General features: G+C 42.0%; 1 protein-coding gene across 1 annotated transcript in view; it reads left to right on the forward strand.

Moving 5' to 3' along the window:
• Vti1b (vesicle transport through interaction with t-SNAREs 1B) overlaps positions 1–13,045 on the forward strand; it is a 17,282-nt gene continuing 4,237 nt past the window's right edge. Inside the window, exons 1-4 of the mRNA XM_052185578.1 lie at positions 1–426; positions 5,526–5,584; positions 6,963–7,154; positions 11,634–11,807. Of these exons, the coding sequence (XP_052041538.1) occupies positions 312–426; positions 5,526–5,584; positions 6,963–7,154; positions 11,634–11,807 (540 nt within the window). The 5' untranslated portion in view covers positions 1–311. The remainder of the gene's footprint in view (positions 427–5,525; positions 5,585–6,962; positions 7,155–11,633; positions 11,808–13,045) is intronic.

Genomic DNA, 13,045 nt, shown 5'->3' on the forward strand with positions numbered 1-13,045 from the left:
TTTGCTACCTCCCCTGTGCCCATTGACTGTCTCCAGGTCGGAGGCAGCCGCTCGCCTCGGCGCGAGGCCGCGCCCGTGTAGTAGCCGAGTGTCGTCCTCGCCTCGGCTTTCTGTCAGGCTTCGGCGCCCGGCGCCCGTGCAGTGACAGCAGGGGGAGGGTGTCCGGCTCGGAGGACCCCGGAAGCGCCTGATTCCGGGAGGCCGAGGTGCGGCTGCAGTGATGGCTTCGGGGCTGGGCAGCTGATTGCTGAGGTGGGAGTGGGCCCAGCGCCCGGAGTCTCGGTGGTCGCCGCTCACGCGCAGCCTGCGTCATGGCCACCTCCGCCGCATCCTCCGAGCATTTCGAGAAGCTGCACGAGATCTTCCGCGGCCTCCTTGAAGACCTACAAGGGGTGCCGGAGCGGCTGCTGGGGACCGCGGGGACAGGTGAGGCAGGGGCGGGACCAGGCGGGGAGAACCCCGCAGGGTGCGGGCGCCCAAACGCGGATCCTGGGCTCCCCGCTTCCCCTTGGGGCACGCCCCCCGCTGCTGTCCGGCCGCGGACGCCCAGGGTTTGCAGCCTCTTGTGGTAACCCGGGCAGTGCAAAGGGATAGACATTAGAATGCCGTTTTCTAGCGAGCCTCCCATGTCCTAACCCCCAAATTCTTTGTTATCTTCCTCTCCCAGTAACATAGGGCGTTCTTAAATCTGTGCTCCTGTGTTTCGTTAAGACGATTTAAAAAACAAATCTTAGTTTGGGGCTGGGCATATAGGAGTTGGGTAGTTTGGTAGACAGTAAAATTTTAAAAATAGTTATAACCATAGAGATTAGCTTATAGGTGAGACAGTGGCGGGAGGTGAGGGGAGTAAAACAGCCAAATTGGAGAGGAACCGGAAGTCTCACATTAAGACTTTTTTTGACGCAATAGGATAAATCATTAAGGAACATAAGCAGTGGAATAATGTGGATTTCATTTTAGAAGCAAGGCGGTGCATAGCTGGATAGAGGATGTGAGAATGGCTATAGAGACTGTGTTAGGAACTTCTGTGACAGTTGACTAGGTAAGCATGGGAATCTGGAGAGTGAGCATTAAATCCAACAGGTGAGGCAGAGATTTATGAGACTAATGGATATGGGGAGGAAGATTGAAGAGGGCCCGTGTCTTCTTACGTGATCAGTTGAATGACCGAACTTAAATAAGAGGCGCATACTCATTTGAGCTGTAGATTGGAGATAACAGTGTATTCTGTAACTAGCATGACAAAATATTTTTCTGTCATTAAAAGCATTATGAAGAACTTAATAATTTAGTAAATACAGTAAAACTCAAGAGATTGCCAGTGGTGAACACTTTTAATACCAGCACTTGGGAGGTAGAAATAGAATTTCAGTGAGTTCAAGGCCAGCCTGGTTTAAACAGCAACAGAGTTCCAGACCAGTTAGATTTTATATCTTGAGACTCTATATCAAGAAGAAAGAAAGAAAGAAAGAAAGAAAGAAAGAAAGAAAGAAAGAAAGAAAGAAAGAAAGAAAGAGAATAGAGTTCTAGACCTAGACTACCCAAGTTACATACACCTTTTGTTAGCTATGTGACTTTGTAAGTTATTTTAACCAAACTCTAAAGTAAAGCATAGCATCTAACTTCATGGGGTTTTTATGGGGAGTAAATAAAATATGTAAAGCTCTTAAAAACACCATCTGGCAATAATAAAAACTACCAGCTATTATTAATATGTATTTGCTATTTTATTTAGAAATATTGACTCTCTATACAGTTATTCTTAGGATGTACTTTGTGTTTGTTTTTTTGTTTTTTGTTTTTTGTTTTTGTTTTTGGTTTGTGTTTGTTTTTCAAGACTGTGTTTCTCTGTCCTGGAACTCACTCTGTAGATCAGGCTGGTCTCAAACTCAGAGATCCACCTGCCTCTGCCTCCCAGGTGCTGGCATTAAAGGCGTGCACTCCCATCACCCAGCCTCAGAACACTTATTTTCAAATATACTCACCACTTTGCATATTTATGATACAGTATATTGTCTTTGTGTTACTAGAAAAGTAGATGGAATTGTAGTCTATGAATCAGCCCATCAACACCATCTGGGAACTTGTTAGCTGCACATGCTCAGGCCCCATCTTGACTAGCAGAATCAAAAACTTACGACAAGCAGTCTGTCATAACTGCACTCAAGAGGGATTTCTGGTACCAGCTTAAGTTTGAGAGCCAATGAACTGAAAATGAGATAGTATTTTGGGGGTGGGGGGGGAGGCTGGAGAGATGGCTGAGCGGTTAAGAGCACTTACTGCTCTTCTAGAGGTACTGAGTTCAAATCCCAGCTATACACAGTGGCTCACAACCATTCGTAATGAGATCTGATCCCTCTTCTGGAGTGTCTGAAGACAGTAAACAGTGTACGGTGTTTAAAGAAACAAAGCTTTAAAAAAAAAAGAAATAATATTTTTGTTTGTTTAGCATGTATCCTAAACTCCCTGGAATAGTACACAGCACATCCTAGTTATCTGATAAATATTTGCTAGGTCTGCCCGGAGTGGTGGTGCATACCTTTAGTCCTAGCACTTAGGAGGCAGAGGCAGAGAATCTCTATGACTTCAAGGCCATCGTAGAGGACACAGTGAGACCCTGTCTCAAATAATAAACTACATATTGTATTTGTTAAATTATTGTAAAAATCGTTTTTGGTTGTTAAAGGTACTATGAATTCTTAGAAGAAAATAGCTGGGTATTGAAGCAGAATAATTTATTTCTCTTTGTTTCATTTCACATTTTCATTACTCTTCAAATTGATGTGTACACTGGTTAAAACAGCCAAAGCAGAAGACATACACTTATTTTTCCAAAGTATAGTCTGTATTCTTGTGGGCCTTGAAGGGTAGCTGCCACCGTGTGTCTAATTTAGGAGGGTTTTGTGGCAGTAACAGTCTTACCATGTATGGTAAGCATTAGCCTATTTATAGCATTCATCACCTACAGCTGTAATTTCTTATCTTGGTTTTGCATCGTCTGAAGAGGTTTCTCTAAAGCCTCAGAAGTGATGGAATTTTGTCATCTGATTAATATGTTAAGTGCCTATGGTTATTGTTTCAAGTTTTGGCTTTCCGGTACCTGTAGACATTTGTCCTTGTGATAAAATTATTGACAGTTTTCCAGTTTAATTTGCTTGAAGTCCAGTATAGATACCTGAGACCTCAATTTTGTTTGTTGTGTGTATATATATATGTGGAGCTCAGAGGACAGTTTATGATTTCTTCTTCTACTGCATGGATCCTAAAGATTAAACAGGTTATCAGGCTGCAGCAAACACCTTTACCTGGCAAGTCATCTGTCCAGCCCTGAGATGCTATATTTTTGGAGCTAGGAAGGAAACATGAAATGCCATGCAGGGTAGGCTGGTAAACACTAATCACCACAGGTTACAGAGTTTCAGTTACTCCCACCCTGTGTACTCTGGTGAATGGTGTTTTGCTCCAGGTCTGTGCATTTACTTTGAGAATCAATGGCAGTTCCTAATATTTGAAAGTTCACCGTGCCTGGCACTTGCTAAGTGCCCTCTGGAGTCAGCATCCCTGCATTGCACTTAGAAAGGAAACAGGTGAAAAGAGCTGATGTTTTTGTTGTCTTTCACCAGATGACATAAGTATGTTGTGAGTCTATAGATAGAAGCTGTGAGTCTACAGAAATGCTACAATAATGTGCATAAAGGTGAAGTTCTGTTTTGAAAGGTAATAAATAACTGTGACACAAGAAAGTGGATGAAAGCAGTCCTGTCTTCAAACTGCTACCCCACCACCACTACTTTCACTGGCAGCACACTTTTCTTGACTTGTTCTAGAAGTTGCCTCTTTAGTGTAGATCTTCAGATCAATTAACAAAGGAAGATAAAAAGTTACACTGTTGTAGAAAAATCTGAGCTAGGAAAAGGGATGCCTCCTAGCTTAGATCAGGAAGAGGGTGTTCTTGAGTTTGGAGATATGCTCTGTTGTAGGAGTAGTGGAAGACTGACTTCCAGGCAGCTAGGATGCCTGGAAGTCAGTCTTCCACTAGCAGCCTTCAGATGAAGATGTAGAACTCTCAGCTCTGTTCACTATGCCTGCCTGGATGCTGCCATGCTCTTGCCTTGACAACAGTGGACTGAACCTCTGAACCAATAAGCCAACCCTAATTAAATGTAGTCCTTTATAAGACTTGTCATGGGGGGGCAGGGCTGGAGAGATGGCTCAGTGGTTAAGAGCACCTGACTGCCCTTCCAAAGGTCCTGAGTTCAATTCCTGGCAACCATATGGTGGCTCACAACCATCTGTATTGGGATCCAATGCCCTCTTTTGGTGTGTCTGAAGACAGCAACAATGTACTCACATACATAAAATAAATAAAAAATAAATAAACAAAAAGACTTGTTATGGTCATGGTGTTTGTTCACAGTAGTAAACCCTAAGACAAGCTGATTGCTGCTTGTCAGATATGAAGGAATAATCTGTGCTTCCTTGTGTTACAGCCAAAGAAATGAAAATTACCCATGCTTTCATGTCAAGGAAGGTTCAGCACTGGTGCCTGAACCTAATCCCCTGACCAAATAGGGCTCTTCCCTCTACGGAGGTTTACCAGGTGATAGCATTCCACATTCCTTAGTAATTTTTTACTATGTCAGATGTCATTTTTACTCTTAAACATTCTGACTTTATCAGTGTATTCTTGTAAAATATATGTGTCTAATACAGTTAGCTTTAAAGGAAATTATATTTTAAGTGGAAAATCTTAATATTATAAATGATAAAAAGAAATATAGTAAAGATAAGTAGTGTTTATTTAGATATTATTGCCTTGAAACTGAAGCTTTTTCTCTTACTATACTGCTAAAAGGAAAGATCGGTAGTTGCCAATTAAGACAAAACCAGCCAGTAATGGTTGTACTCATTATAATTCTAGCACTTGGAGACTAAGGCAGGAGGATTGCAAATTTGAAGGCAGCCTTCTTAAACACACGCACACACACAAGTGCAGCAGTTTAGATGCCAGAGGAAGGACTGAAAGAAAATGACAATCTCATGGGCAAGTCATTATCCCTGCCACCATAGGGGAGAGAGATGTTTCATACTAGAGAGTAGATGAGGTGGCTGTTGAGTTTGTTTTGCACAACAGTGGTGATTACAGATTCATTGTGGAAACCAGTGTTGATAGACATTCATATTGATGAGAGAGTGCCTGCCCTCCACGAGGTTGGAGAGGAGAAAAAGTTAAGAGTGATTGTTAGTTTAAATCTGTAGTAGGGATGTTGTGGGCTTTAGAACCAAATAATTGTTATGCTGGACTTTGTCCTCAGCGGTATTATTTCCCTGGGTACTAAATGACAACACAGTAGGTACCCTTCAGGCACAGTGCAAGCAAGTCTCCAAATATAGCTAGGTCTCTAGGGGTAGTTAAGTGTTACTACCCCCACTCAGAATGGGAAAGTTATTCTAAGCAGAGGGAATGCCTCTACAAACGTACAGAAGCACTGATAAAGTGTTTGAAATGCACCTGTCTTTTCTAGAAGAGAAGAAGAAGCTGGTCAGAGATTTTGATGAAAAGCAACAGGAAGCAAATGAAACGGTGAGGACAGGGAGCAAGTACTTGTTTCTTGCACTTGGTTTTGATCTTTTCTAGAAATACTATGACTTCATAACAGGTAACCTTTTCCTGTCTTCTGATCTTGATTTTGACTGTTTCAAACTCTTAAGTTGTCTGGTTATTGTGATAAAATATTCTGACAAAAGCAACGAAGAGCCGGGCGGTGGTGGCGCACGCCTTTAATCCCAGCACTCTGGGAGGCAGAGGCAGGTGGATTTCTGAGTTCGAGGCCAGCCTGGTCTACAGAGTGAGTTCCAGGACAGCCAGAACTACACAGAGAAACCCTGTCTCGGAAAAAAGAAAAAAAAAAAAAAAAAAAGCAACGAAGAGAAGAAAGAGTCTGGCTCACAGTTATGTGGTAGAGAGGAACTTGAAGCAGTTGATCACATCACAGAGAGATGATGAGTGCATGCTACTGCTTAGCTCCCTTTCTCCACTCTGTCCAGGATCCTAGTAGAGAATGGTGCCCCCATAGTGGGGGAGCAATTTGCATTTTTGAGTAATACAATCAAGATAATCCCTTAGAGACTAACCTTGGCTAACAGGTGTGTCCAGAAGTTTGTCTTCTAGGGGATTCTAAATCCTATCAAGTTAACACCACTAACCATTGCTCTTATTAAATGAGGCTAACTAGTGGGAATGGGTATTGAGGCTTAACAAACCCAAATAGGTAAAGATCAAAGATTTCTGAAGTATAAGCCTTTGCTGACACATTCCTAGTATTAGTAGGGGCATTCCCATACCTTTCCTGAAGCTGCCTGCTGAGGTCAGGTACTGACCTTTGTTAAACTTACTAACACAGAAGATATATAGTTCACAGGGCATGCATATATGTACGTGCACATTTATTTGCTTTGTTAGGTACAGAGCCTAGGTGTTTATGCATGCTTGGTATTGGTAGGCAGGCATGAATGCCACTAGTGCATTCATCAAATACTTATGTTTGTAGTGAAAGTACTTGTGTATACATGTGGCTGCACATGCATGTGATCTCCTTCAAGTTCCATCCACCTTGTCTTTTCTTTTTCTTTAGTCTTTTTTTAAAACAGGTTTTCTCACTGCCCTGGAACTTGTCAGCCAGCACTGGGACTATAAGTACATGCCACCATCCCCAGTGTTATTTACATGGTTCTGGACATTGAATTATTAGATCCTCATATTTGCAGGGCAAGCACCTTACTGTCTCTCCAGCCTATCACATGCTTTCTTGTATGAATGTCTGCTACAAACTATTTCAGGCACTTAGAGTGGATGTGGCATTTGTGGCCCCTGCCACAAAAATATACTTGTTATTCTGGATACCTATGCCCAGGTTAGGGGGAAACCCAGACTGTCTACTTATCCCTTTCTGCCTTCCTAGTTGGCAGAGATGGAGGAAGAACTACGATATGCACCTCTGACTTTCCGTAACCCCATGATGTCTAAGCTGCGAAACTACCGGAAGGACCTTGCTAAACTCCACCGTGAGGTGAGAAGTACACCTTTGACAGCCACACCTGGAGGCCGAGGAGACCTGAAGTATGGCACATATGCCCTAGAGAATGAGCATTTGGTAAGTGTGAGCTATTCCCACCTTACGGGCTTGTGGTACAAGAACTAGAGGGTTTATGTTATCAATGTGTAGTGCAGTCTCGGGTTTTTCTTTTCGTACCCTTGGCTTCTTTCCTGCATCTAGTTGCCATTCTCCACTCTGATTGCTGCTCTCTTTAACTCCAGTCTGTCTAAAGGATATGCCGATTTCTTTGTGAGCTTAGATAGATGGATAGGTAGATAGAACAGACAGAGAGACAGACAGACAACAGTACTTTGTCTCTACCAAATCTAGAAACTGTTATGAGCTAGACTTTGTATTTTGACCTGTTGATCTTATTCCTTTTCTTCTTGAATTTTTCTTTTTTTTTCATGTAAATTTTAGAATAATTTTCTTGGGTATACTTCCGACATTCAGTTAGATTTTATGTTTTTGTTTTGTTTTAGAGATAGAATCTGGTATTCTCAAGTAATTATCTCATCACAACATCCCAAGCAGCTGCTGGTCAGTCAGGTTTTTAATTCATCACAGTATGTTTTACAAGATTAATTCAAGCTTTCTGTTAGCTTAATATCAAGATAGTCCTGAAACTGTCAGAGAAACACAGTACTTCTCAGTAGGGCCATTCTGACACCTAGTCTTGTAAAGTCAGCTAGAGTGCTTCTAAGACAAATTACTCTGACAGAATAAGGACTTTCAAAACCCATATCTTGAAACCATCTATAGAAGCTGACTAGTTAAAGGGATAAAATAAAAACTTCCAAAGGTTAAATTTAATGTGCTGCATTTGGATTATAGTCCACAAAGAGCAAAGTTGATGTAGAATGTGTAAAAGAAATAGAAAGGGACCCAGCACTGCGAAACTAACATCTGCAGCCGGGCTAGCAGGAGAACTTTAAATGCTACTTCATGATGTGTTATTAGAGTGTGAGAAACAAAGTTCTATTGACTTAACATTGCTGATATTTAAGCACATCATTTGGAGAGGAATGTAAAATGTTGATATGGAGACAGGTGTCAGCCAAGGTATGAGGCTGGGAACCCCAGAATCATGGGGCAGGCCTGGGATGCCATACAGTGAGGAGATCAAGAAGTTCAAGATGAGGCTTCTGTCAGTGCTGCCACATAAGGGCTTTGGAAGCATCCCTTGGAGGCCCTATAGACCTCTCTGACAAGTTCCTCAGCTTCTGTCTCAAAACTTATGGCTTGGTACTCACAGTGATAGGACTTAGAGACTAGAGATGGTCAAACAGCTGCAAATGATCATTATCGGAGTCAGAATCTGTGTCAGCTGCAACCAATGTTCCTCAGATGGCAGCCAGACCAGCACGTTTTGTGTGCCAGCATAGGTAAGCACTCATTGCCAGGGTCACACATTGACCGGATGCTGGGTGCCTTGTATGGCAAGATGCTGACTGAAGAACAATGCTGGGCACTTTGTGCAGAGACCACCAATGCAAGCAAGATAAGGGAGCTTTTTAGCTTTGCCCAGCCTAGAACCTTACCTACAAATACTTGCTCAAGTCCCCAGGTATGCACAGCCTACTTGGTAGCTGACCTGCAGCAAAGCTGAGGTATCTTCCCTAGCAATGGCCCCTACATTTAGTTCCTGACTTCTTACACAGTTTTTGAAGCAGAAAAAACAATTTTGAAATGGATACATGTGAGTACACCTGTGAAGGAAGGCTGAAAAAGATATATAGAATTTGTTAAAAACAGAGATTATAAAAATCACTCTATCACTCTGGTGATTTTTTTCTTTTTTCTTTTTTTTTTCTTTTTCTTTTCTTTTTTTTTTTTTTTTTGGCTAACTCCCCCCCTCAAAATAGAGGGTTGACAAAACTAAACATATGCTTTAAATTTATTAATTTCAAAACATGTAAGTCAACTTGAAAGAGGATTGTCACCGTGATGCCAAGGCTGGCCTTAAATATGCAGTAGAGCTCCTGACTCAGCAGCCTGAGTCCATGGTGAGTGTAGGGAACACGTACGCCTTCAGTAGGATTCAGGGGACTATCCCATGTCTGCTGAGGCTGGTTTATGTGATGTTATCTTGTCTTGCTCTTTCTTTAGCCTAGTCATCTAAAACTGTGTATTTTATATTGAAATCTTTTTTCTTCCTTTCAGTAACCGTGGGTTTTTCTGATACCTATTTTTATGTGTATAGATGTTTCCCTAAATGTTCACCATGGGCATGCAGTCCTCACAGAGGCTAGGTGAGGCTATTGATCCTCTGAAAATGGAGTTCCAGATGGCTGTGAGCCAGTGTGTGGGTGCTGGGAATTAAACCCAGGTTCTCTGGAAGACAACCAGTGCTCATCACTGAGCCATTGCTCCAGCCCTGCATTATTGTTTTGTATGTATGCATAAGCACATGTGTAGAAGTCAGAGGACTACGTGCAGGAGTCCCCATAACAGAACTCAGGTCGTCAGGCTTGGCACTGAGCCATCTCACCAGCACCATTTTTTGCTGGCCTGAACCTCACTATATTGACCAGCCCAGCCAAAGCCATCCTCCTACACCTGCCTCCTAGGTGTTAAGATTACAGGCCTGCACCACACATGACTCGGTTTATCTGACCCTCAGTGGTTTCTTCATTTACTAGTCTATATGCTATTTGTAAAGTAAACATTATTTTAAGAATCTAATTTAAGAAAAAAAATTTTGAGAGAGTATATAGTCCTTGAACTCCCAATTGTAGATCAGTTTAGCCTTGAACTCACAAAGATCCATCCCCCCACCAACCCCCTCTGTGGGTGCTGGGATTAAAGGTGTGCACCACCACCACAGCCTGAGAGGCTATTTTTTTTCTTTTTCTTTCTCTTTTTTCTATTTTCTTTTCTTTTATATTCTTTTCTCGCTTCTCTCTTTCTCCCTCCCTCCAGGGTTTCTCTATGTAACTATCCTGGAACTCAGATCTTCCTACCTCTGCCTCCTGAGTGCTCGGCTTAAGGATCTAATTATTGATGACATCTTATTCCATTTGCCACCTGCTCTGTAGTAAGTTCTGTGAGCTGAGCCCCTCTTGATGATGCGTGCTACTCCCTTCTCTGCTCATCATTACTGATTCTGGCCTGACCTAGGCTGCTTTTCTTGTCATGCTGTGTTTAGGATTAGAGAGAAAACTTCAGTGAAAATTAAGGATTCTTGGGAAGTGAGGGAAGCTTGCTTGAGGTCCAGATCCTCCCTTTCCTGTGAACAAATCACCAGCGTTGTAACTTAAGAGTGCTGTTTGGCACAGGTGAAGTTCTTTTTTTTGGTGGTATTGGAGTTCACCAACAGATTATAGCCTTGGAAGTTTTTTCAAGAATGTAGCAATGTCTCTAGCTTTTAATGACTTCTTTGCTGAGAAAGAATATTTTATTTATGGTCTCTAAGTCCTCAGTGCCAGTCCAGTGGGAACCTTGAGTGGATTAATTATTTTCTAGAGCTAGAAGTTAGCTGTTTACTTGTGGCATTATTAAAGGCTAGCCAGGTATGGAATTTACAGTTCCAACACTTGGAAGTTGAGCCAGGAGGATCATGATGAGTTTGAAGCCAGCTTCAATTGCAGTGAGACTATCTCAAAAAACCAAAATGAATAAATATTTAAACAAAAAGTTGTAAAATTACAAGCCAATGTTTTATCAGGTCATTTTTGCACACACTACCACCTTCTCACTCAAGTCTGGATGCTGACTGAGGTTGCTAGTAACCAGTTTCATGTTTATAATGGATTTTAACTGCTCCACAAGGAAAATGCTCCAATTTTTTTCCTTCTTGTTCAGAAGAACAACAGGAAGCGGGCTGTACCTGCTTCCGTTTGTGACCTTGAACAGGATCTTATTCATTAGGATCTTTGATTCAGTTTTAGAAGCACAGCTGACCAGCTCTTCATACCCATCACAGCTGAATACTCAGTCAGCTTTGGATGGAAAATATTTTCTAAAAGTATTACATCTATCCAGGCATGGTGGCACCTAGCTTTTCCTCCTAGCACTTGGAAGGCAGAGACAGATGGATTTCTGTGAGTTGAAGCCAGGCTGGTCTACATAGTAAGTTCCAGGTTAACCAGGACTACACTGTTGGACTCTTGTCTCCAAAAAAAAAAAAAAAAAAAAAAAATCCTGCAGAATCCGATACCATCTTCTGGCATCCATGGGCACCCTGGTGCGCATGTATACACACATAAATAAGTCTTTAAGAATATTTTTATTTGCCGAACATATATTGATGCTTTTCTTGTCATGATTCTCTTGAAAAATAAATATTCACATACTATTTACCTTTTCTGAGGTATAAGTAATTTAAAGATGATTTCATGGATTGGGAGGATATGTATATGTTATATGCAGATACACTATTTTACACATACCACTTCAGCAGACGTGCCTTAGAATCAGTTCTCTGCAGAAAAAAAGGGAAAACTGTAGTGAAAGAATAAAGTCACAAGGAATGTATTGACAGTAAATTATAATAGAAGTAGCGTAACTTACACTTTTCCTCCTTACTCCTATCAGAACCGGCTACAGTCTCAAAGAGCGTTACTTCTGCAAGGCACTGAAAGCTTGAACCGGGCCACTCAGAGCATTGAGCGTTCTCATCGGATTGCCACAGAAACTGACCAGATTGGTACAGAAATTATAGAAGAGTTGGGGGAACAACGAGACCAGCTGGAACGTACCAAGAGCAGAGTAAGTCTGGGCAATGTATAAAATAGGAGGGTCCTCCATACCCAGACATCGTACTAAGGCCAGACACTGCAGCAGTTCTGAATTCTGGGAACAGCCCTCCTCCCTTTTTTCACAATTTTTGAATTGCTTGGCTAAAAGATTGCCCATTAGAATTGATTTTACAGAGCTAAGGGAGATGGGTTTGTTAATAAAAGTCAGTACAGATACCCATGCATTTGTAACCCCAGGGTTTGGGGGTGAGGATTAGAAACAGTTTGGAGCTTGTTGGCCAGCCAGTGTAGTGAGAGATCCTTTCTTAATAAGGTGGTGAAACTGGTCTTTTGCTATTTTGTGGGTTCTTCTTCTACCCTTCTCCACCCTTTCAACCCCCTAACACTAGATAGAGAAAAAAGGAAAGAAAGGAAAGGGGGTGATGTCATTATTAGGCCACTTCCTGCTAATTAGGGGTGTCAGGTTTCTTGTGGCAAATTTGATCTTCATCAAGATATCTAATTTCTTATCTCTCTGCACATAACTACTAGAGAAACGATGACCGCGTGCGCGTGGGGGGTGGGGGGTGGCACACGCCTTTAATCCCAGAAATTTGGGAGGCAGAGGCAGGTGGATTTCTGAGTTCGAGTTTAGCCTGGTCTACAGAGTGAGTTCCAGGACAGCTAGGGCTATACAGAGAAATCCTGTCTGGAAAAAACAAAAGAAAACAACCCATGCCACTTCTTGGGACTCTAACATATATATACCCTCTGAAAAGTTCCCAGAATTCCAAACATCACACAATTACAGAAACTCTCTGCTGCTGGCTGAATCACACCCCTGCAGAAGGCAAATCAAAGTCAGCTTCTGTGGACAGTCTGAAGTAGCCCCATGTCCTACACCTGGATTAAAACAAAAACATACTTGTACACTTCTGTGGGTTTTTTTAAGATTTTATTTTATGTGCATTTGTGTTTTACATATATGTCTCTGTGAGGGTATCAAATCCCCTGGAACTGGAGTTATAGACAGCTGTGAGCTGCCATGTGGGTGCTGGGAATTGAACCTGGGTCCTCTGGAAGAGCACTTAGCCATTGATCCATCTCCCTACCCCCTATTTCTGTGTGTGTGTGTGTGGGGGGTTTTTTTTGTTGTTGTTTTTTTTTTTTTTTTTTTTTTGGTTTTTTTGAGTCAGGGTTTCACTGTGTAGTCCTGGCTGTCCTGAAACTCACTCTGTAGACCAGGCTGGCCTCGAACTCAGAAATCCG

Source organism: Apodemus sylvaticus, chromosome 6 (assembly GCF_947179515.1).
Source record: "Apodemus sylvaticus chromosome 6, mApoSyl1.1, whole genome shotgun sequence".
Lineage (NCBI taxonomy): Eukaryota > Metazoa > Chordata > Mammalia > Rodentia > Muridae > Apodemus > Apodemus sylvaticus.